This window comes from Poecilia mexicana, unplaced genomic scaffold (assembly GCF_051168715.1).
Source record: "Poecilia mexicana isolate PSO_F unplaced genomic scaffold, ASM5116871v1 scaffold_18, whole genome shotgun sequence".
NCBI lineage: Eukaryota > Metazoa > Chordata > Actinopteri > Cyprinodontiformes > Poeciliidae > Poecilia > Poecilia mexicana.
The window spans coordinates 5358172-5381799 of record NW_028263387.1 but is presented as its reverse complement, the minus strand read 5'-3'; the positions used below and the strand labels follow the sequence as shown (position 1 = coordinate 5381799).

The 23628-nt window shown below is 40.6% G+C and overlaps 1 protein-coding gene across 1 annotated transcript in view; it reads right to left on the bottom strand.

The window, feature by feature from the left end:
- Positions 1–8406: 8406 nt before the first annotated feature.
- The window catches only part of LOC148153881 (VPS10 domain-containing receptor SorCS2-like), a 149803-nt gene continuing 134581 nt past the window's right edge, over positions 8407–23628 (bottom strand). The window contains exons 3-4 of the mRNA XM_088015981.1: positions 8627–8726; positions 8407–8472 (exon numbers count right to left, since the gene is read on the bottom strand). Coding sequence (XP_087872107.1) covers positions 8407–8472; positions 8627–8726 — 166 coding nt within the window. The remainder of the gene's footprint in view (positions 8473–8626; positions 8727–23628) is intronic.

Below are 23628 nucleotides of genomic sequence, written 5' to 3'. Positions count from 1 at the left end.
ACTGCTAATAGAAAATTGGCTTGAACAGTGTTCAGTTCAACAGCCAAACATTTATGCTAGGATGTAGAGTTCCATCCCACCGTTTTATCAATTTCCCTCTTGTGAACTTTTGATCTTCAGATGTACTTTCGGTGTAGTCCATGTCCTGGTAGTTAGATTGATGGCGACAGGACATATGACAAACTTAAAATGTGTCCCGTGCTTTAACCTGTTGAGGTCGTCACATTTCTTTTGCCCTTACATTTTTTGAATTGCACACAAAAGACAAGAGGAACAACGATCCTCGGTCACTACTGATGAACACGTGTCTATAAGCGTACGACTGCCTTGGAGAGGCTGTAGAGAGAGAAGCAGAGCTGCTCCTACATCAGTCATAAGAAAGAATTGAATAGTCTTGCCTGAGATTACAGAAATTGTTCAGCATCACAGAAATGTCTTCTGAACACCGTCTCTTCACATGTGAATATCTTTGAAGCTCTTTGAACTGCCAGCAACTGAAGTAATGTGAATTTGCAGTATCATTCAGTCTATTACCGTTTTCCCTATTGTTCCTTTTGAAACTTTTTTTTCTACTTATGTCTGAGCTTACTCATCTCATCTCACCATCTCTTTTCATATTTTTATGGCTTTCATCTCAGCAGGTGAATAAAGGCAATTTAAAAATGCATTTGATTTGTTTTTGCATCAGTCTGGTGATTTTCGTCAGATTCCATCAGTTCCTGTAGCTACGCCTAAACCAACAGACGTAGCTCCTTATTGCAATGTGTTTGGCACTGCTTGTTGCGCGAGAAAATGTTTAAATAGTAGAATACCTAAACAGAAAGACACTCATTTAGAGATATACTGAGAAAAATCCATTTCAACTTGCTATACCATCATAAGGGATGTTACAGGGCTGGCCATGGAGTTTAGAAAACAAACTTTATTTTAATTTTGTGTTGACATGTTGCAATTTTATTCCTTCCTACTTCAATTATACTCACATAAAAGCGATATTTTGTGCTCAAGTATGGCAGTTTTGGTTTTTAAGTATTTTCAATAACTATGATGATGTGGCGAACCTCCAGTATTCATGTGAAGAAATAACAAATTTCACAAGAAGAATTGAGATGAAAAAGTTTATGCTTTTTCCCCAAACAGTCTGAGAAGGTTTTTTTTTTTCTATTTAAAAAAATATCAAAATTATGTATGAAAACCATAACTTTGCTTCTCATAAAGAAACATTGATGATCATCTGAAAGTTTATTCTCAATTTCCCTAGAATTCCCTCTAATTAGTAAAATGTCCTTTTCATTTCATTGCTCAATTATTAACAGAAACCCCAGAGGGAGTGCTAACAGGTGTTAATAACTGATTACATTATTGACAGGAGCCAAATTGCCAATAATTGTCTAAATGACTTGATAAGCAACAAAGTCTTAATATTGTGATTTTGGGAATAAATACATATTCATAAGACATTTCTCTGCGCTCTTTAATGAAGTGTGCAAATTAGGTTTCCTGATAATTCAATTTTCAAAGACCTGAGTGACAAAATTATATTTTATTAAATTAAACTGGTGTTATTTAAATCGATAATTAGTCAATCGACAATTAACATCGAGTTCTGTCCCCTAGGAATTTCCTCCGTATTTATTATTTTCTTCCAGTACTGTCCAGACTCATTAAGTCCCATCTTTAGATAAACAGGGTATTTTGTCCTTCTGTTGCCATGGTTACCCATTCCTCCTTTGCCACAAAACAAGTTTATAGCAAACAAAAGATGCTCTTCTGCGACTGAGGTAAAAAGATCTGAACTCTGCATTACTGACCTACCCTGTATCGCATTTCACTGCACACTCCAGTGCATCCTAACACACCACACAAGAACGAAGCTAATTGTGTTGAGCCTAAAGAGCCAAGCAGGAATGACAGAAGCGGCCACTTGAGAGGCTCCCCTAGTTATTAGGCACTGTCAAATTAAAGCGGCTCAATACTATAGAGCAGACTAAACATTACTGTTGAGCAAATCCGGGCCTGTTTCGCCACTGAAGGACTTCCTGAAGAGGAGGAAGCATAAACCAAAAGGTGAAAGATGCAACGCCAGAACATGATTCGTCTTTGAAGCCTCCGGAAAAGTTTCTGTTGCTTTTAGGTCATGTCCTTGCTTCTTAGAGACTGACCCTAATGCTGGTTTCAACTGATGGCAATCTAGTGCAGGAGAGGGATCCAATCAGGTTATACGGCTTCATTACTCTACATGAGAGCAAAACGAGGATCTGTACAGTCGGAGGCTGTTCGCCATTTCTATGGCGCCATCAGATGTTTTTACGTCCCTGGAAAGGTTCTAGATTTAAATTTGCTCACCGGCTGAAGTTTCTTGCATTGTTCTCCTGGATTGGTGTGCGTGTGTGTGCGTGTGTGTGTGTGTGTGTGTGGTTTTCTGTCTATAAAAAGTACACTCAGACATCAGGAGGCACAACGCCTCACAGGGATCAACTTTGGCTAAGCCGTTAATGGACCAAGAAATCAGCTTCGGAATCCGCTGGAGGCCTCCGGATTGTTTTAATTTGCACCCTCAGCTTGGGTGTCTGAGGTGATTTGACCACAGACACAGATCTCCCCCCTAAGCTGCTTTGCTACAGTAAGTGGAGAGAGAAGCCAAGGAAGCACGAGGTGCAGCAATAATAAATTAACGCAGAAACCATGATTAATACGTCTATGAAAATGTATTATCGCCATTACAGATTTCTTGGGTTTTAGCTTTTTTTTTTTTTTTGGATATTAAAACACATTGTTATTGTTGTATCTTAAGACATTTATAATTGCCTATCTTAATAGTTCAAATATTTGGAGTCGTGTTCCACAGATAATACGCAAATAGATGATTCCACAAATACGGAACCATGACTAGACTCGGGTCCACCGCATGATGATTATAACCAACTACAAAGAAAACGCAGATTTCAAATGATGATTTCTTTTTACAATGGGGAAAAACAATCCAAAGCAACGTGTGATTACAATCGATACCAGGTTGTAGCAATTGTTACCAGCAACAAGTGTTTGTGACAAGCTTCCTCCACAAAGACTAAAACTTGTGCCTGTTGTCTCAGAGGTGAATGAATGACCTGCTTAAGGTCAAGACAAAACAGTTTGAAGTTTGACAAGGCCATTCAAAACCCTTTATTTTGCATCGTAAGCTTATGGTCACCAACTTACGACCAGGCCTTCTCTTTTAAGGTAGAGAGTACAATTCATAGTTACATCAATAATGGAAAGTTTCCCTGGTCCTGATGCTGCAACGTAGTCCTAGACTTTGGCACTACCACAAAATATGACTTCCTGGCCTTTTTTTCTGAAATGATTTAGTTTAATGTCAGATGTAACGAGGGGAACGCCTTCCAGAAAGTTCAATTTTATTTTTGTTGCAAGTTCATAGAAAATTTTCCTTAAAGTCTTTTGAATATTAAAATATCAGGACATGTTGGGGCAAAAAGTCACGTTGGGCGTTTTGTCCTTCCTTTGCTCAGCCTCTCACGTCCGTCATTGACCAGCCCCATTTTTCTCATCGAGTCGTGAACTTTATCAGACAGCGGTAAAGCCTGCTGTGGTTTGGGGGTCTCCTGTAATCTTCTGGATGAGTCGATGTGCTCTTGGAGTAATCTTAGTATCCGAACAGCTCTAGGAAGGTTCGCCTCGTGCTCCGTGTTTTATTGGTTCATCAATCAGGGCTCTAATAAGACCCTTTCTAGGCCTTTGGAACCCTTTAGGAGAATGATGTACATCAACCACTTTGCTTGTCATCTGTTAAAGTTCTGTAGCTCAAAGCATGATGTGTTGCTTTTTGAGTTCCTATATCCAATAAAAAGCTGTTATGTAGTGTTTTTACCTCCTAGTTCTACAGGTTTGGCAGTAATTGGGGTTTGGTGAGACTGAGAAAACGTGTTTGATGATCTCAAACATGTAACGGTGACCAAAAAAAAAAAAAAAGAGAGATGGAAAATTATCTTTTGATAGCACTGTAATTGTGGGTGAAAGTTTAAGGATCTTTCTTTTTTTACTGGATGTTAACTACAGTAGTGTACCCTGTTCCTCATGAATATAAAAGAGAATTGATCAGCACACTCATCCAGGTGTGAAGCCGAACCCTTCAGACTGATGGGACGAGATGCTCGTCTGAAAGTGCTTCAAATGAACTGGAACCGATGCGATAGCGTAAGCTTGTCTATTATCTAGCCTGGCAATAAACCAGAGGACGGAGGTTGAAAGATTAAACCGCCGTGGGACACAACTGATGGTGTGTGTATACCTTCAAACTCTTAACACAGATCCATAACACCATGACGTTTGAACAGCCAAGTCTTTGCCCGTCGTCCTGACTTCACCTCTCTCCTTTGTTTCAGAGAACCTTCTGCTCTCCATCTGAACCTGCAGCACATCCGTCAAACCCTGGATGCTTATTAAAGCAGGTTTTACTCCAGCATGTCAGGCGAGTTGCTGTAGCCTTTGGTAACCACTTTATTTTTTGCTTCTTTCTTGGATCTTTGTGTTGATCTTCCCTCAGCATCTGGTCTTTCCGCCGCAGGTTCACCAACCCTGCTCTGCTTTGATCATCCGTGGTGAGTTCGCCCTCACCCTCCTACCGGTTGTTGCCTTGCCAAATCTCCAGTTCCACGAGCTTATTTCAGGCTTTTGAGTTTCGCTTCCGTACTCCAGAGTCTTTAAACGTACAAACACGTTTTTATAATGAACACAAGGCTCTAAAAAAAAAAAAAAACATGTTCAAGAGATTGTGTCTCTTGAACATTTTTGATAATTGTTCACCAGCAAAGGCTGGGAAAGATTGGACATGTGCAGAGAAGGGAAGGTTCTTACACTGAACAAAGGACGATAAAAACGGACAATCGCACTTCCTTTGCAAAGTAAATCGATTTGGAGTGGGTTAAAAAAAGATAACCTTTTTCTACAATTCTAGGATAAGATCCGTCTGTAAATTTGCTCTGATCAGCTGGCTTGATAACGTACAAGTCAGAGACAAAAACAGGAAGGCGCGAGTAGTAAAAGTGGCTGGAAAAATCATGTGGACTAAATTAACGGTTTTAAAATAAATTTCTTTAAAGAGAATCACAAAAGGCGAAAGATTTTCTCTTCTCCTCTGATCGGCCACTTCATTGGCAACTGGCCATCTGGAAAGAGACGCACAAGGCCTAGTTCAAGGACCAACAGATGGAAAAACCATTGTCTTGTGAAGGCCATTATTCAGATCAATTTAGAATGTGATTTCTTTGGTCATATTATTTTTTAATTATATTTGTTCTGGAGTTATTTTTGCCATATTTGCCAATTGTGCTGAGTGATTGTTTCTGTTTTTGTGTTTTTGTTCATGTTTTTCATCTTAGGCAAGATTTTGTGCAAATAATTTAGAGCTATATATCCACAGAAAAACACAAACAGGCGAAAGACTGAACCACAAACACTCCTATGCTCCATGCCTTGCATCACCACTTAATGGGAACTTTCAGCTCGGCTTCCAGCTTTAATCTTTTATTCTTTTTTGCAAGTTTTTAGACTTTTAGGCATGATAATGAATGCTACCTTTCTGAAATACAGGTCCAAACACAATTTAAATGGAATACTGTTTTTATAAAAAGCATAAAATATGTTCTCTGTCCTGTCAAGTTGATTCTAAAAATGTGGCTGTGAGGAAGTAACTCTTAAGAATAAACATCTGTTTAGCTGGGTTTGTATCCCCATTAGACGTTTCTTGACATGTTTCGGGAAATTATAGTTTTTGTTTTTTTACTTTCTTTTTTCTTTTGTTTTCATGTTTTACAGTTTTTGAATTATACAGACTGAACTAATATACTAATAATAGCATCTTGTTGGAAGATGGAAAATTAAGTAAAAAAATAAAACAAAGTGTAAGGCATTCAAGTAAAAGGCAATTACAATGATCAGACATTCAGGTAGATTTTCCATTTCTTACAATATTCCTTATATTTATCAGCTTTAAGTCTTAATAAAAAGGTCAGTCTCTCCATTCTGTGAATTTTGTTGATTTTTTCCTTCCATTCCAGAGACGATGGTGGATCCACATCTAACCACCAGCAAGTTCTGGCTTGCTTTGCCTCTACTAGTGATATTAATAGAAGATATCTGATATTTTTTCAGGTCTTGGTGTAAACTACATAAATAAACCACAGGTTATTTATGTAGAGTCACAGATAAAGTTTAGGTCCATCACGGAAATTATAATTAAAATTGACCTGAAAGGAGCAGAAAATTTGAAAGGTACCATTCCCGCCTTCATCACCAGTAAAGACTGGCCAAGTTCTAGAGTAATACCACCAGAGTAGCTGAATGGCTCTTGCCATGCACTTGAACATTCATTTAGAGTAAATGCTAAGAATTTAGCAACAGAAAAACAGACTTGTCCAAAAACTTTGGGCTTCCAGAGAAACTGAGCTTGGAGTATTCCACTCCAAGTTTTATTGGTGCTGAAAAGCGTCACGGATTCTCGGGGGCCTTCCCCTGCAGAGAGTCTTGAGTGGCTCTTTAATGGAAGCCCCAAAGGAATAAGAGAATGAAAGGCAGACAGCGTCTCTGTCTGAAGACTCACCTCGTTCTAATTGCCTCGACTCCTATCGATTACCTGAAGCCGCCTCACACCTTTTCCATGAGGCCCCTTTACACCGTGTGTAATCCCCGCTCAGAGCTTACACACCCGCTTTAGCCCCCATTGATCAAAGTCCGCTAAGGGACGGCCATCTTCGACGCGAGTCAGGTCATCTTTCAAATATGACGACTTAGAACTTTTCTTGGCAGAAAAATAGTGGAAAAACTGCTGGATTTGCAAGTGACCCAAGCAATTGACAAGCTGCCTCTAGACTTAAAGAGACAGTCCCTCAAACTGCTGTGTTTAACCAAAGTCCTCCCTTCACACACACATACACACCGACATTCGGCATGCAGCGCTGGACCTGAGCTTCCATCACCCGCCTCCTGACAGGCCCGGGGGTGTGTTTAAGGAGCAGCTTGATCCCCAGCACCTCTTCCCAGACATCCCACTGTCACAACACACACGCTTCCCGCCAATCACCCTCTTCCCTCTGTGTCTGGGTCCGTCCCCGAAGGGAATTAGGATGACTTCATTCCCATGCAATTAAATGCTCTTGCACAGTCTGGTCTACGGCCTTCCGGTGTGTGTGTGTGTGTGTGTGTGTGTGTGTGTGTGTGTGTGTGTGTGTGTGTGTGCGTGTGTGTGTGTGTGTGTGTGTGTGTGTGTTTGTGTATAGAAGATGCGATGGGAGATTCCTCGCAGACACTCAGAGTGGAGACTTGGAGCAAAAAGTGGGGGGTGGGTGGAGAAGTAACTGGATCTAATCTCTCTGAATCTCCTCATCGATTGGAGGAACTCTGGACTCGCGCGATAACGTCCGACTGTTGGAGTGGCTGCCACAGTTGGCAGTCCGGCTGCATCCCAGCTTAAGTCAGCTACTGTACCTTTTGGCTCCGGCTGCAGCTTATCTGCTGTCTGCTTGTTTAAATTCACCAGGGAACTGCAGCTGCCCATGAACAGAATGAGTGTTATTTTGATAGGGTCTGTGTGTGTGTGGCCAAAAGGCATCACAGAGAGAGAGAGAGAGAGAGAGAGAGAGAGAGAGAGAGAGAGAGAGAGAGAGAGAGAGCAAAGATTTGAAAATTTGGAGTTTAATATCAAGTGGAATGCTGACGTGCAGAAGCAGTATGAGTGCTAACCTTTGCATTTCAGCAAACTTTGAAAAAATAAATAATTTTTTTGTTCCACAGCTGAAGAAAAGAGTTACTCCAGTCTTTTAAAAAAGGATTTTTAATAAACACAAAATCCCCAATGGATAACAATGGAATGCCTCCAATTAAGCTTCTTGTATTTTTTTGTAAAACGTCCCAGATAGAGCAACAGGTCTGTTCATTCATTCACCATAACTGTCACTGTGTGGGAGCCATTAACTACAGGTTCATGCCTCACTTCAACTCCAGTAATTTCTATTGTGCGTCATAGACTGAATCTAGTTTATACTGAACTTTTATAAACAGTGTTTGTAGAAGGGAACCATCACCATAGTTAAAATCTCTCACTAGCTATGTTTTTACCAATCGTCCTGCAAACTTTGAGCAAACTTTTAAAATAATGCAGAAAAAAAACAGGTCGTGCAAAGTGTAGCTTCGTCACATGTTGACGTTACGCCTGTGTTGTAATAAACAGGAAGTGGAGGCTGCAAGCCAGCATGGGTCACACAATGTCAGCAATGCGTCGCCATCGGAAAGTGGTACTAGTTCTGTCATCGGCGATGTTACATGCCATTTGGAGATGTAGAGAAAGAAATACAATTCCATTGAACTCTGACAGTGGAAACAGGTAAATGTTTGTGATGTCAGAATCTACTAAGCAGTTTTGTTTCCATTTCTCTTTTCGTGCAGTATCTCTTTTTCTGAAGAGCCAAAAACCACCTTAAACAAGACCAAAAACGTTTTTTCAAAACTAAGCAATTTTGTAGTTCAACCTTTTCTAATGTGACACTTCAAAACGCGCAAGGCAAAACAATGGAAACGCGGCCAGCGTGTCAAGTTGACTCTGGGTTTTGAGACAAATGAAATCTCCTACCTTCTTCTTGTTGGTTGGACAGATGTAGAAACTGGTCACCACGATGGTTGTCCCTGGAATCAGGTTGAGTTTGGTGTAGGTCGTCCCATAATCAGTGGACCTGAAAGACAATCGACAAAATAAGAAGCGGGGAGTCGGTCAGTTAATTTGGTGAGAAGTTTACATTCCATCACAGACATTTTAGGCCTTTTAATGGCGTTTTTTTCCGTATTAATTTCAGCTGGTTTATTTCAAAGCTTCAAAGCTTCAAAGCATGGGTCATGTTTCATCGTTTTGTCATGGTTTTAGGAAAGGTCGTTACGGTGTTTTGATGCTGCCAGGTTTTATCAACTGATCTGACCTGTTTTGCGCTTGGAGTCACCAATTTAAGGTAAAGTTATCAATGAAGCCATTGATCTCTTACAGTTCACCCATAAACAGTAAGAGCCTGATGCCACCACCACCATGCTTGACAGTGATTAGATATTATGCTTAAAACCTCATATTTACTCCTCCAAGCATGTCACTGAGGCCAAATAATAGAATAATCCGTCTCCTTAGTCCAAACAGGTATTTGAGTTTTCCCTTTGGAAAGGTAGGTTTTGGTAGGAATTTTCAAGCAGCATTTTGTTTCTTCGTCAGGACTCTAGTAGGAGGCAAATGCTCATGAAGTTCCTGGGACTCTAATCATTGACTCTGGTGTTTTCATTTTACCAGAGGCTTGAGATTTGGTTAACCATCTCAACCCACTATGTTTCATCTGAGGGAAGAATTTGGATCGTCACAAAGTAGTAATGCTTGAATACCAAACTTGTAGCAAAGTATAGTTATTTCAACTGTACTTTTCTAAGGTAATGGTTGCAAAAGGCTTTGCCAACTTGTGTAAGCTCCCTGAAGTTCCCAGGACTCTCCAGTTGTTGTAGAAATGTTTTATTACAAGCAAATGAATCTCGTTGTTGGCATTTTCAAGGTTTAAGACATTTCTAAACCTGCCAATTCTCGTAAAATAGCTTCAATTCGATGCATAATCAACCTGCCTTTAGAAAAGAGCAGCTAGAGTAAATTAGAAAAATTCCTAAATTAATGTGACATTCTTGTCCATAATGAGACTGAATCTGAGCTTTTCCAATGTCCTTGTTAATTACATGACATCACAAGGTTTATCTAAATAGTTTTTTTTTCTAGTTTGACTGAAGCAAATGTTGATTTATAATGAGGATTTGGAACCTTTCGTTGTTCCATTAGCCCCTGAACAGTTCTATCAGGCAGCTGTGCCTCCACTAGAGCCCTTCAGATGGACGGATCTACAGCAGGCCGGTGAAAGACTTGACCTACTTGTTCTCTCAAACTGCCCTGGAGGCTAACCCCAGATCAGCTCCCCATTCACCACATTACTGGTTTATGTTCTGCAGGCTGATCGCGGTGACAAATCAGGTACGCCTGGTCAAACTGTGATTGCCCCAGCGACGCATAAACGGCCCCTGGCTGGCTATAAGGTACTGACCGGTCCTCAGCTTTAGAAGCAGATGTCGAGTGTTGTGTGGATGTGAGATTGATGGCCAGGCGCTGAAATGGTTCTGAAGTCGCACTCCCGTGCACCCAACAAAAGGGAAATAAATGTTTAAGCAGGTTTTTCAGCCCAGAAAATGTGAGATGATCATAAATTGATAACGATATAAATTGTTTAACTTGCCGTAAATAGCTCTGAAAAACAGACATCTTGTCTTTTTGCTTTTAGTTACACGTTCCAGATCAAACAAGACATTTTAATTTCAAAGATGACATGAGAAAACACACTTCAGTTTGTTTTTTTTTTAATCAAGGTTAAATTTTTAAGTGGAAAATGGCCTTGTGTTAGAACAAAAGTAACTGAGTCAATAAAGTTAATGACAGGTTGCACCATCCTTGGTGAAAACAACTCCCATCAAGCTTTTTTGATAACTGGTAGTGAATTATAGAATGTCAAGTAAAAATATGCCACATCATTTCAATCTGAATTAAGTCCATACTTTGACTGTGCCACTACAAAACCTTTGCTGTTTGTTGTTTGAGTCACTCAAAAGTGGACTTAAGGTGCCGAACTGATGAAAGGACATTCACCGTCAGAATTTTCTGGTGCAAAGTGGAATTTATAGCTCAAAGTAGCTCAAAACCATCATACTACCACCACCATGTTTGACTGTTGGTATGAAAACCACTCTTTGAAAAGCTGAGCTAGTTTAATATCTCACCTTCCAGTGAGCATCATCATCAAGATGTCCTTTTTGTAAATGTGAGACAAGTCTGTTATTTCTGGTTAGGATTGGTTTTACCGTTGGATTTTGGCTCAGTTTCTTCCTCACAGTAGAATGATGTTCTTCAGCGTTCTTTTGTGACCTCCTGGAGGAAGTTGTTGATGTGCTCCTGGAGTAATTTTAGCAGATTAATCACAGTTATTCATACTTCATAAAGGGAGATCACGTTCCGAGTTAGAGCCAGTTTGCTCTTAATAAAGCTGTTTTGCTTAATAAATGAAATCGTTGTTTGAAAACTGCAACCTTTAATCAAATTATCTTTGTCTGCCAATAACATATGTTTGATTACTTGAAGAAAAAACTTTGATACTACACATTGTGTTTGATGAAGAAAACGGCTTTTGAGAACATTCACTTCATGTAATAAGGCAAACAAGACGGATCAAGTAGAAAACGAGCGATTACAGCTGGTTAGAGCCTGAACGTAGCTGGAGAGCAATACGGAGATAGGAATCGATAAATACAAACGTGTTTCTTGTGCAGTTTTGACAGCTTTAAAGGACTGATTTTAAAAGCACTCGAGGGAACACGGGAGAGAAAAAGCTGCAATGTTTATCTTTGGGTCAAGGGTCCGGCAGGAGGGGGGCCTCGGACGGAGAGGTCTTGATGAAAGAGAACGAGGAGCTGGCACATCAGCCTGGTTAAGGATGAGAGGATTTTCTCCTTTACACAGTAGGACGCCAGTCGCTGACAGACACTCGCACACACACCCAGAGACACAAACACACTCGAAGCCCTGTTGAGCCGTTCTGCAATCAGCTCTCCCAGAGAGCTGCGGCGCGGCAGCAGAAAACAGTTACTTAGCAGGGGAGAGACGTTTCTCTGCGGTGAGCCGCCGAGTGTTTTCATCTGCCCAGAAGCCGGCGTGTGTGTGGTGTTTAACCTGAGATCAGTCGGAGGACGCGGACAGGATCACTGAATGATGGCTGAGTTAGCAGAGAGGAGCAGAGCTTTGTGCTTATCTCTGGAAACCCACTTGTGGACAGAGTGAAAGAGCTCCAGGGCGAGTGTGCAGAGAGGTCTGCTCAGGTGCAAGACGGTTTTAGAGGAAGTGTGTGAGATCCTGACTGGGCTGGCAGATTTAGTACCAACGAGCTGGGAGGACTGGAGTAAAGGGCCATAAGAATCATGAATAGAAAGAACTGCGTCGTGTATTCAGTGCCGTATAAAACTATCCAGATCCTATGAATATTTTTACACTTCCTCGCATAACTACAAATTCTTTTTACGCATTTTATTTGGATTTTTGTGAGAGATCAACACAAAGAAGTTCATAACTTCAAAATTGAGGATTTTTTTTTTGCTTGTTTTTTAAAGTAAATGATAATCTAAAAAGTGTGGTATGCATTTGTCCAGTGGTGGGAAAACATCTGATAGACTGCTAACACGCTAACAGTGAAGCTAATTTTTCATTTAGCGCTTTAGCTAACTCTGAAAACATTTTGAGCGCTTAGCTTCCTCTAAAGTAACATAGTAAGGTAAATTCTAAAGCGCTAGTTCACGTGGCTGTTTTGTAAAATATCTGTTGAATAAACTTTGACATCTTTGTTAACGTTTTGGTTATCAACTTTTAAGGATTCCTTATGCTCTTATTTTGAAGTGGTTGAACCCGGAGCAGTTCCACTTCCTCTGCTCATGTTCTCCAGGTGTGTGGCGGTGCAGCGAATGACATTTTTCTGTACCCAGAATGCATTGCTGTAGAGTTACAGCCTGTCGTTATACATTAAACAGTTTTACTACTGTTCTCTGTGTTTTCTGACTGAAGCCCAATAACAGGTCGAAAGTCGGTTATAATATAACAAAATGTGAAAATATTCAAGGCTTATAAATATGTTTTATATAGTTGTATCATTTCCCTGTCCATTTCCATCTTGACTTACTAATATGCGTGATTCTTATGCATAATTTAGATCACAAAATAGAATGTTATATATTTATGACATAAAAAAATTGTTTATTTCAAGAGTATAATAGTGTAAAAATATTCCACAAGTATGAAAGCTTCTCTCAAATGGGATTTGATATTCAGGATTTGTTGCTACTATTGACCCCATTACATTAGCTGCACTCTTGTCTTTCATTGTTAAAATTGAAATATTGATTAAAATAAGCCTTCTAACCCTCCTGGGAGTTGTTAGCCAATATATATTATCCAACACTTTTCTTTAGAGCCATCCAGAAGGACCGGAGGAACCCCTAAAAGCTGTATTAAAATGTATTCATCCACAAAACGCAGTCTAGAGTGGAGCATCTGCCTTTTGGGCCGATGACTCTGTGTTAGAGTGCATGGCATCCATCATGAAGCATCTAAGCATTTAAAGGGGAAATGAGTTGTCATTGGGTGCTTCAACATCATCCATCCTCTTGCGACTAATCTGGGATTGAGAAACAGAGCGCAGATGCTTCATAGAGGGTTCTCTCTCTTAAGCCACTTTGGCCAACTCAAATCACTTGGTAACCCCAAATCTTTCCCATTCCAGTCAAGAAACATTGTCCCTCCAGTTTGTCTTCTGGGTCTCCTCTCAGTGGGTCGTACCCAGGAGCCATTCTAACCACCTCAACTGGCTCCTCTCAAAGCAGATATGCAGCAGATCAACTCTGAGTCCCTTCTTATCTTTAAGGGAGAACCCAGGCACCCTGCGGCGGGAACTCATTTCGGCCACTTGTATCCTCAATCTTGTTCTTTTGTTCCCCATCCACAGCTTGTGACAATAGATAATAGAGGAAACATAGATTAAATAGTAAACCTCTTCACAACAACACAATGAACTAATCCACCTATCAATGTCCCACTCAATATTTTTTTCTCATTTGTGTAGAAGACCACTATGTACTTAAACTCCTCCACTTGGGTCAGAATTTTGTCCCAACCTGGAGAGGGTACTTTACCCTTTTTCAGCTCAAAACTGGAAGATAAATTATGGATGACAACACTAAGATCTTATGTCTGCCTGGAAGCACCAACAATTTCCATTGTCAATGGAGAATATGTGTTGTCCTACTGGCAAAGGTGAGTTGAACAAACTGTTGACAAGGTTGAAAGATGATCACTTGGGAAATTTGCAAATTTCATACACCAGTGTATAAATCAATGGGCAACTTGTGAATTGCCCATGGTCATACTCATATGTGGTGTGCGGAAATGGAACCAAACCCACAACTTTTCAATCCTAAAACTGCTTCTGTTCCCAATTAACACTGGATTCATCCATTGTTGTTTCAAGTAAGAGTGCACTGATTTATCGGCCGGCAGATTTACCGGGAGATCGGTGATCGGCTGATTATTACATGTGTAGTTGATCTTATCCACGGATGTTATCAACCTCGGCAAAAATCTAAGAAAAGGTCTAAAAATCAACCACTGTGCTTTTCTATTCTCCCGTGAGAGAGGTTTGACTGGCAAACCTGCCTACCGGGTCCTGACTGCACATTTACAGTTAACAATAGTCACTCTATTGTTGCCAATTCAGCAACTTTCTTGAAATATTGAGCAACATTTCAGACAAAAGAAATAAAATTGCATCGGCCAAAATCGGAATCAGTCAGTTAGGCTTTTTAAAAGATCAGTAATCGGCAATCGGTAGAAAACTGCAATCAGTGCAGCACCCCTAGTTTCAACAATCTGTACAGCAAGTAAATCCATCTCCAAAGAAACTGAAATTTAAGTGACCTCTCACCAAACTGGTAATCAGTGATTCAAGGAGAGCAACTTTTCTTTTTTCTTTCTTCTAAACCTCACCACAAGGCATCGTCTAATAGTCCGGAGGATTCTGCAGCCAGTCATGCGTAAGACAATGAAAAGGGCAAGAGAAATAAAATGAAAAGAGAAAGGAGGAGCCTGGGGATCAATGGTACGACAGAGCACCGCTAATAAGGCTAATACGGAGTTTGCCTGGGGGTTCCTTAGAAAAGTCAGCACCTCCAGTAACTATACAACAAAGATAATGATGCTGAGGTATTTGGAGAGCTTACTCTGTAATGTCTGCTGCCAAAACCTTTGAACAAATACACTCTTAGGCAGCTATTGTGCTTTAATGAGGAGTAATTAGCTTAAAACGGCATGTGGTACATGAGAAGTAATGTATGGAAGAGAAAGGACAATAAAGAAGAGTTGGGGAAATTACCGCTTCCTCCATCGTCTTGGTCATTGCAACATAAAAACATAACAGACACATTCAGTTTTGATGCATAAAACTTAACCAAATGACCGCAGGCATTCAGTTCTGCGGAAGACAATCATCTGAAATAACAGTGAAAGGACGTAAACCAGCGAAATACAGAGGCATTAAAGAAGGGCAGAATATCCAGACAGCAGAGATAGAGAAACGCAGACACGGAGACGTCTGCGAGAATGGATGTGACAGAGACAGACACTGCAGGTGAAATTGTATTTTCCTTGATGCGCTTCAGGAAACACAGAAACGTGGAGGCACTTCAGAGCGGCGACAGGTGCTGATTCAGATTTAATGTCCTAATATGTCAAGGTTGCTCCCGGAGCCTGACGGCCCGCGGGAAGAAAAATCGAGAGTGTCAAAATAAAATGTAATAAGACAGAACACCGAAATGTAAAGAAAGGGGGAAAAATAGAGTACATAAAACAAATCTGATTCCTGAGGAGAAAAAGGGGCCTTTGGAATAATCGCTGATGAAAAGTTGAGGTGATTGACGACATTCGAGACAGAAATGCAGCACTGTGAAAGACTTTTATATCATTCCTCACTTCTTTAGCTGCTGATTTGAGGGACTCAGATTTTATGATCCTTTGAAGAAAAGTCAAAAGAAAGACTGGTTCTGTTTAAGATTCCTTTCTCTTTAAAGAGAGTTGGTCCTTTCCACTGTTGTGCTGTACTTGTTAAGGGCTGCAATGAACCTGCCACAATTCATACTCTGATATTTGTAGAAAATATCTTTATTCACAGATTTGTTTCATAGAGAATATTCTTAAGTATGTCAAAATAAATGCAGTTTGAGAAGCTGAAATATCTGGATGGAATGATACTTAACTTAATACAGTACGGCATTTGGAAATACCCGTTTACTTTGCTTGTCGCTGAATGGCAGAAATAAGAAAAACTAGAAATTGGCTTCTGTGGTCTGGTAAAATATTGCCAGAAGTGTTTTTGAGAAATTTCAAGTACTTGGAGATTTAAGCTATTCACAAATGGCTGCAAATCCTTAACCTACAAACACTGGGGGGGGGGGGGGGGTGTTACATATTCATGATCTGATTCTTAAAGAAAATGCAAACCAGAGGTTGATCATCACTCAGGTTCTCCAACTACTTATAAAGACAAATCTGTTTTCTTGTTAATCCATAAGCTATGCCTTCGTCAGATTACAGATAAAGTTCCAAAATATTAAAATAGACAAAGAAGAAACTTAGCAAAATTTCACATGACTTCACTACATATGATAAGCCATAATTTTTTTTTTTAAACTAGACAAAAAAACAGTTTTAGTATAACTTTTTCTATTTTCTTGGAAACTGTACCCACACCAAGCTGAAATGATGCACTAAAGATTTTCACAAGTTTTATCAGACTTTCCCGGCTTACAGCACTGCTCATGATTGACAAGAACTGGGCTGAGGAACATGTAAGGCTCAAACAAAGCTCACACAGCACAGATCGGTGGGTCGGCAAGTCTCAGATGAGGTGGAGGACAGTTACCATCTATATTAAATGCGCCCTGACAAGCTGGTCAGGGAGTGATTTCCGGAGAAAGCCAAATGCTGAGACAGCCAGACACATGCTGTCTGAGTGGATCAGGGCTGAAGAGCTGGACAAGGAAACTGTCGACATTCAAGATTTCCCAGGGAACCCAACCAAGGAACAACTGGAGAGCGGTTTGGACTGAGGCCAACGTCCCGACCTGACAGGAGAAAGGATTGAGCCGTAGCTCCCTGCGAGAAACATGTCAGAACTTTCCATCATCCGCGGCAAAGTAAATGCGAAGAACTCTGCGACGTGTTTCGATTCCTCAACGGCATGAGCTATCGGACGTGTTTGCCTCTTTGCCAGAGTATCACTCACTCCTCCCAAAAGACTTCGCGGCAAACTTTGTCCGGACCAGGCTACGGCTCTGGGTCAGGAGCGATGGCGGCTGCCTATGTTCTCTCTCTCTCTTTGATAGAGCTCAGGATGAGTGGGAAACCTGTGATTCATGGCCGTAAAGGTAATTGCTAAGACTGGTGTTGGAATACACCACCATGAGGCGGTCACCATTAGCGCTAAAGGTGATTTACAGTGGACAAAAGTAAGGGGAGGGGGACGGTCGTAAATTCGGCAAGACGGATTGAGCTTTCAGCAGCAATCACGTTTATTGCTCCACGATGATAAACATGAAACATCTTCCAGCTCTTTGATACATAGACAATGATCCCACTGAAATACAAAAAAAGAGGGTTATGGGGCGGGGTCCCTCCCATCTGCTTCACACATGGATGGCCCAGAAGCGCTGACCTCTTTCTGGCTGCCAGAATCCTTTTAAAAAAATGACCATTCTGCTTGACTGCTGCCGTTTTATACAGACCAGGCCACATATTGGTGTCATCTGTCTGTTTATTCCACCCACTGTATTTTTTTATAGTGGTTTATTGGTATGGATGATAAATCTCGGGGAGTCTCAGCTATATCCTTTATGGCCATCTGCAAGGTCCTGATTTCGTCAAAGCCTGGCTTTACAGACTGCAGAATGGACTGGAGGGAGATATAGTAAATCTTTTGAAAAATAGCTTCTCTAACAAAAAAAACATACACTGTTTGGTTGAGAGAGGCTTGTGTATTGTTTATTGTGAATGATGAATGAGGTTATAAGTTCAAAGCGTCCCCTTCGGAGGTTTGTGGTTCTGCCGAGGTTTACTCGCAAGAAAGCCAGGCAAACAGGTGGGGCGAGCGCTTCAACAGGATGGCAGCTGCGATGAAGAAAAGCATGAATCTGGAGCAACAGGGGAAACTAAACAAGCTTTTATAAGCTGGATGGCAGCAGGGGAGAAAACAAGGGCAATAACTGCCGTGTCTAGCAGAAGCGAGGGCCACGTTCGGCCCGTTACGTGGCGCCCGCGGGGTGGCATGCACATCAGACAACAAACACGCAGGATTTGTTATTTTCTGTTCTTGAATCCGAGAAACGAAAAATATTGTGGAAAAAGATATGTTTATGCTAAATAAACAAACATTATTGAAGGGTTTTTGACTTGAAATTAAACATGTATTTACAAAATTGAACGGGTTTTGCTCTAAGAAAAAGAATCAGGCTTGACCTGACGACTCAAGACACTGAAACAAGATAACTTTCTTAAAATAGACTTTGAATAACTTTGGCTTTCTTGGTGAAAATAATAGATCAAATCCGGCCTGGTTGTTAATTTAAAGGATTTCTCAAACATGCATAAAAGAATCTAGGTTTGTTTTTGATTATTTAAAAACATAACATGATGTAAAGCTAAAAAAAGTAAATTTTACATAGTGCTGCCCCTTTAAGAACATTAAATTGACATTAACATTAAAGAACATTAAAACCTCATGTGTATTTAGGTACATTTTAATAAATGAAATGCCTCCTTCCAGGTTTTAGATTTTGGTTCTTGACATCCTTCACTCTAACTCTGTTACACATAACAAAGGTGCTCCTTGCTCTGCCCGGCCTCCCCCCGTCATTCCTTACTTCCCAAATAACCAAAGGAGCACACTGTTTGACTTTGATGCCTGCCTGCATTCTTGGCACCACTTTATCAAAGTGCCATTTGCAAAGCCAGGGGTCCTTGAAGGCATGTCTGAGAGCAATCCAACAAAGAGGCAAAGTGCGGCGCCGCCGCACGCCGTGAGGACAGACGCGCTTTGCAGAGGCAGAACTGATCGGGGCCGGACAGCCGGGGACTCGCCGAAACACGGACGAGCCATCCTGCTTTACAACTGATTTACTGATGCTGCGATCGCCCATACAGCATGATGAGAGTCATTTAGGTAATTTGCATTAGAATCAATATACATGGAAGCAGAAGTTGCTCAGATGTGGCCTGCTTTTATGTTCTGCCTCGGTGACTGATGTCTTAGCAGCAATTGGCAAATTGCATCTGTGAGTGCCTCCTACACTGCGAGCAGTCTGAGCAAGCAATAAGCAAGGATCCAGTGATTCATGCTCGGTGAGGGCACTTCACAGTGGAGCATAGTCTCTTCAAGAGCACAGAACCACTGGAGCATAGCTATTAGGAGCAGAGTGCTGCCTCCACTTGAAATCCTGCTTGAAAAGCTCCAGCAAGTCCCCTGACATCCCAGTTTTGCATCTATTTTTTTCTCCCCCCACCGTTTGTACCGACAAAATGACACGATACTGCACCGAGTGTATCACGGCGGACTTCCTTCGGCGGCGTAGCTTTTCTGAAAGGTCAGAGTGGTACTCTACGGCCGAGATGTTTACCTGGGGACTGCGGTGAGTAGTTGACCCGGTCCGATCAGCTGTTGTGACAGTTTGACTGGATCTTTTTGGCAACAACCAGTGAAAAAAAGAAAGTAAGAGAGATGGAGGTAGATATTCACTCTGATTCATCTACTGGACACCGTGTTCACGGACACTAGGCCTCAGTCAGGAGCTGCGTATCCTGCCAGGCGCTCCAAACGCCTTCCAGGGACGCAGCGGCACGGAAAAAACGACGTCCGTTTCCGAGATTAATGTGGGCCAGCGAGTAATTTTACACGTTCATGTGATCAAAGGAAATATAGGCCGCAGAAGGAAATCAGATAGGATTACATGCACCGCAATAATCTACTCATCTAAAGAAACAAGGCCTTTCTTAAATCTCATTTCTTTACAATAAGGTTTTTCATGTTACTAAATAAAGCCAGAGTTCAGAAAAGAAAGGAATTATCAGAAGGACAAAGAGAAATCAGGTTATTCTTGAGAACACAGTCTGCTTTTCACATCGTAGATTTATTTTGAAAGTATTCGGACAAGCTTCTCTGGACTCTTTCTCCCAGGCTCTCTTTGCCCTCAGGGTCAGGTTTTTATCCATCGATCCAGTCAAACACTGAATCCATAAAATGCTTTTTAAACTCATGTTTTATTCTCATGCTCAGCCCCTGAATAACTGAAATTCTTGAAATGATTTTATTTTCTACTGAATAAAACGTGATAAAAGAAAAAAGAAACATTACTTACTACTTACTACTATAGTAAAACCAAAGCTCTGATTCGAAAGTGTTAATACAGAATGAGAAGAAGAGAAACCGAAGACAAGAACAGTGAACGTTTGTTGTAAATGTGCGGAAACCTTTTCGTTGCTTGGCAGCAGTTTCAGAACCGAGCTTTTCATGTAAACATGGATTTATTTACATTTTGTTGAATCACCAAATCACAGTTTTTTGGTAGAGCTTCAGCAGCTGCGTTTCCATTGACAACAACAAGCAATTTGACATTTTGAAAACAAATTTGCCTCGTGGAAACTACGGCAATTTTGAAAAAAATTGTTTTTCGCTAAAATGATTTGGTGCTAGGATGGGTTTTTAATAAGTGTATCGAAATTGATTTATTTTGCAAAACTGCAACGGAAACACTTTTTTCACCTGACATGAGTCACATGATCAACAACGGGATGTTGCCACTGGCGCAAACCACAAAGAAGACAGTAAGTATTTGGAGGATGATGGTGCTGCATGTTTTTCTAATGAAACTTATTACTATGTGATTTTAATTTACTTTATTTAATGGAAACACTACAACTCCTAAATTGTTTTTTTTTTTTTTTTCAAACATTGGTTGCATTTCGACTGAGTTTTGTGCACATTTGTAATGGAAACGCAGCTAATGACAGTGAAATACAAACATGTTTAACCAATTTTCCAACCGTTGAGACATTAACTATAAACAATGCATTAGCATGTATAAAACCCCAGGACATCTGCAGAACACCCGACAAAACATCCACTTCTTTAAAAGGAAATGTTCTATTGATGTGTCTGATGTTTAATTCATCTCTGGAGTAGCAGGAGATAACTCTGCACTAAAGCAACAATTGACCTTGTTTTGCTCAGTAAACAACAAATGTCTATAAAAATGTGTTTTTCCAGCTGAATACGAACCCAGAACGCGGTTCTGTCGAGCAGCCAGTCTCTCTCCCTCGTTGGTTGCGACGTCTTTAGTGAGACCTTTCTTGTAGCCATCAACATTCTCCGACAATGATCTGAGGACGGCTGCCTCGCTCCTCACTGAGAGGTGTCAAATGTTTGAGGGCTTTCTCGCAAGTTCAGTTCCTTTCAAGTCACCCAAAACATCTCTAAAGGATAAGTATCTGAGCTTCCACTCGGAGTACTTTCCATTTCTTACTTTTCAGTCGGTCCTTGGTGGTTTTATAAGTCCAGTCTGGCTCCAGCTTTAATGTTTTGTTTTTTTTTTCCCTTACGCTGTGTTGATGGTTAGTTGGTCAAACCGGCTCTAAAACTATCTGCAAAAGTCTGACACTTCTACCTTCATGGTTCAGTTACTGTTCTTGTATCTGGGTGTTTGAACTTTAAACTCATCTGTCAAAAAAAACAAACAAACAAACAAAAAAAAAACATTAATGCAAAAGTTCTGCGATTTTTTTTTTTACCTGTCATAAACTTCCATGTTGAAGATCATATGATGGAGTTTAACCATTTACATAAATAGTTTGTGTGCTGACTGTACTATCTTTACACACCTTTAAAAAAGAACAATCAGGGAAACATGTAACTTGACTATAAATCAAGTTTAAGTCCATTTCATAAGTTTGCTTGTGTTATACTTTAAAAATACTTCAATAAACTAAACTCCCACAAACTGACCCACAAGTACTTAGTATACTATTATTATACCTAGATGTACAACTGCTGTGAACTTGAACGTAGAATTTATAAAAATTAAAATTACCTTAAAATAGTATTTTCATGAGATTTAAAATGTCCCCATTTAACTTAAAGTAGTATTTAGTTTACGTTCTGGTACACTACAAGTCCATGGTCCTTAGTATACTTGATATACTCAGTTATTCTTATTAAAATGAACTCCAAATAGTTAATTTTTTGCAAAGGAATCATCTATCTAACTTTATGAACAGATCAAGACATTCATACTTTTCATCATCATTCAATAAATCACAGACTTTTAAACATTTATTTCCTATTACTAAGCACTACAGATGATACAAATACACTTCAACGAAAACAAATCCGGTTCTGAAGGCTGATTGGAGACGGTACTTTAAGGACGAACGGCTCGACTTACATGAAAACCCAGCGTAATTAAAAGAAACCGCTCTCTAAATTCATCACCCGCTCTCTCTCTCTCTCTCTCTCTCTCTCTCTCTCTCTCTCTCTCTCTCTCTCTGAGGGCCCCGCCTTCAAAGAGCCACGGTAACGGGGATTTGAGCTGAGCGCTCCATCTGATTGCCTTTGGGCCTGCAGGAAAATGTTCAAGGGCAAACCTAAAAACAATAGAGTAGAGACTGTAAGACGCGCCTTTGATGTCTCCTGAGGGAGTAGTGTTGGATGTATAACTTATGACCAGAAGACCTTTCATTGATTGGCTGGACAGAAGCAAACAGTAACGGGTGCAGAAGATTTTTTTTGTGATGATATCAGGTATTGTACTCTGATGCTTTGTTACTACGTTCGGCAATTTAATCCTATTCTTTTGACCTTTGACCTCCAAAGGGAAAGTCAGAGGAGCTCCTCATACGCCCACATGGTTGCTGGGTGACAGAGGTGAGGCTCTAAGCAACCCGGCCCTACGCTTTTGACAGGGAGCTTGAATTAGACCAATTTATCTCAGTAACCGACGGAGGCAAGAACCCGGGAACGATCAGCCAATCGGGAGCGACGCTAGCTAGATTAACGCTCAATCTGGAAACGCTGCTATGAGAATGTAAATACAAATGGATGGAAAACTAGGAAACTTAAAAAAAAACCACAAACTCAATTTTTGATTTTAAGAAAATGTTGGCACTAGGATGAGGTGGTTTTTCAGCCAGATCAAAATTGGTTTATTTCACAAAACTGCACAATGGAAACACTTATTTTTGTCTCTCATAAGTCACATGATCCACAGGCAAATATTCCCTTTGGCGTAATCCAGGAAGTAGAAGACTACAGGAAGTGGTTGGGAGGATCATGGCCTGGCATGTTTTGTTTAATGACTGATTGTGCGAACAACGTTATTCCCGTCTGATTTTAATTGCGTTTCTTATTTAGTGGAAAGGCCAAAATTGTGTTTTTTTTTTTGTTTTGTTTTTTTTTTTGGGGGGGGGGGTTACGTTAGAATATCAACAAATTTGTGTGCACAGCTCATGTTTGCAGCATCTTGCCTGGGGGAAGGAAGAAAAGAGAGAGAGTGGACTGGAGCAAAGTAACTTATTTATTTCAAACATGATAGCAGTATAAAATAACACATGAACAAGGAATGTAATCAAACTTAAAAATGTTTGAAACTCCTTTACAGCACCAAAAGAACTACACAACGAGAGCTGGCTACTTGTCATAACAGTGGGGAGATAATAGCGCAGTGTTTCCACCTGTCCTAATCAGGTGTCACTCTCTGCCATTCACACACGCACACACACGCACACACACACATTTCTCCACAAACACTGGCTCAACTCTCCAACATCCAAGTGAAGCGTTTTCATTGCAGCAGTCTCATGTTTTCACCCGCCGGTCCTCCCTGATCCTCCGGGGTTGTAAAATCTAGACGCCGTCGCCATGAAGGACGTCCATCTCT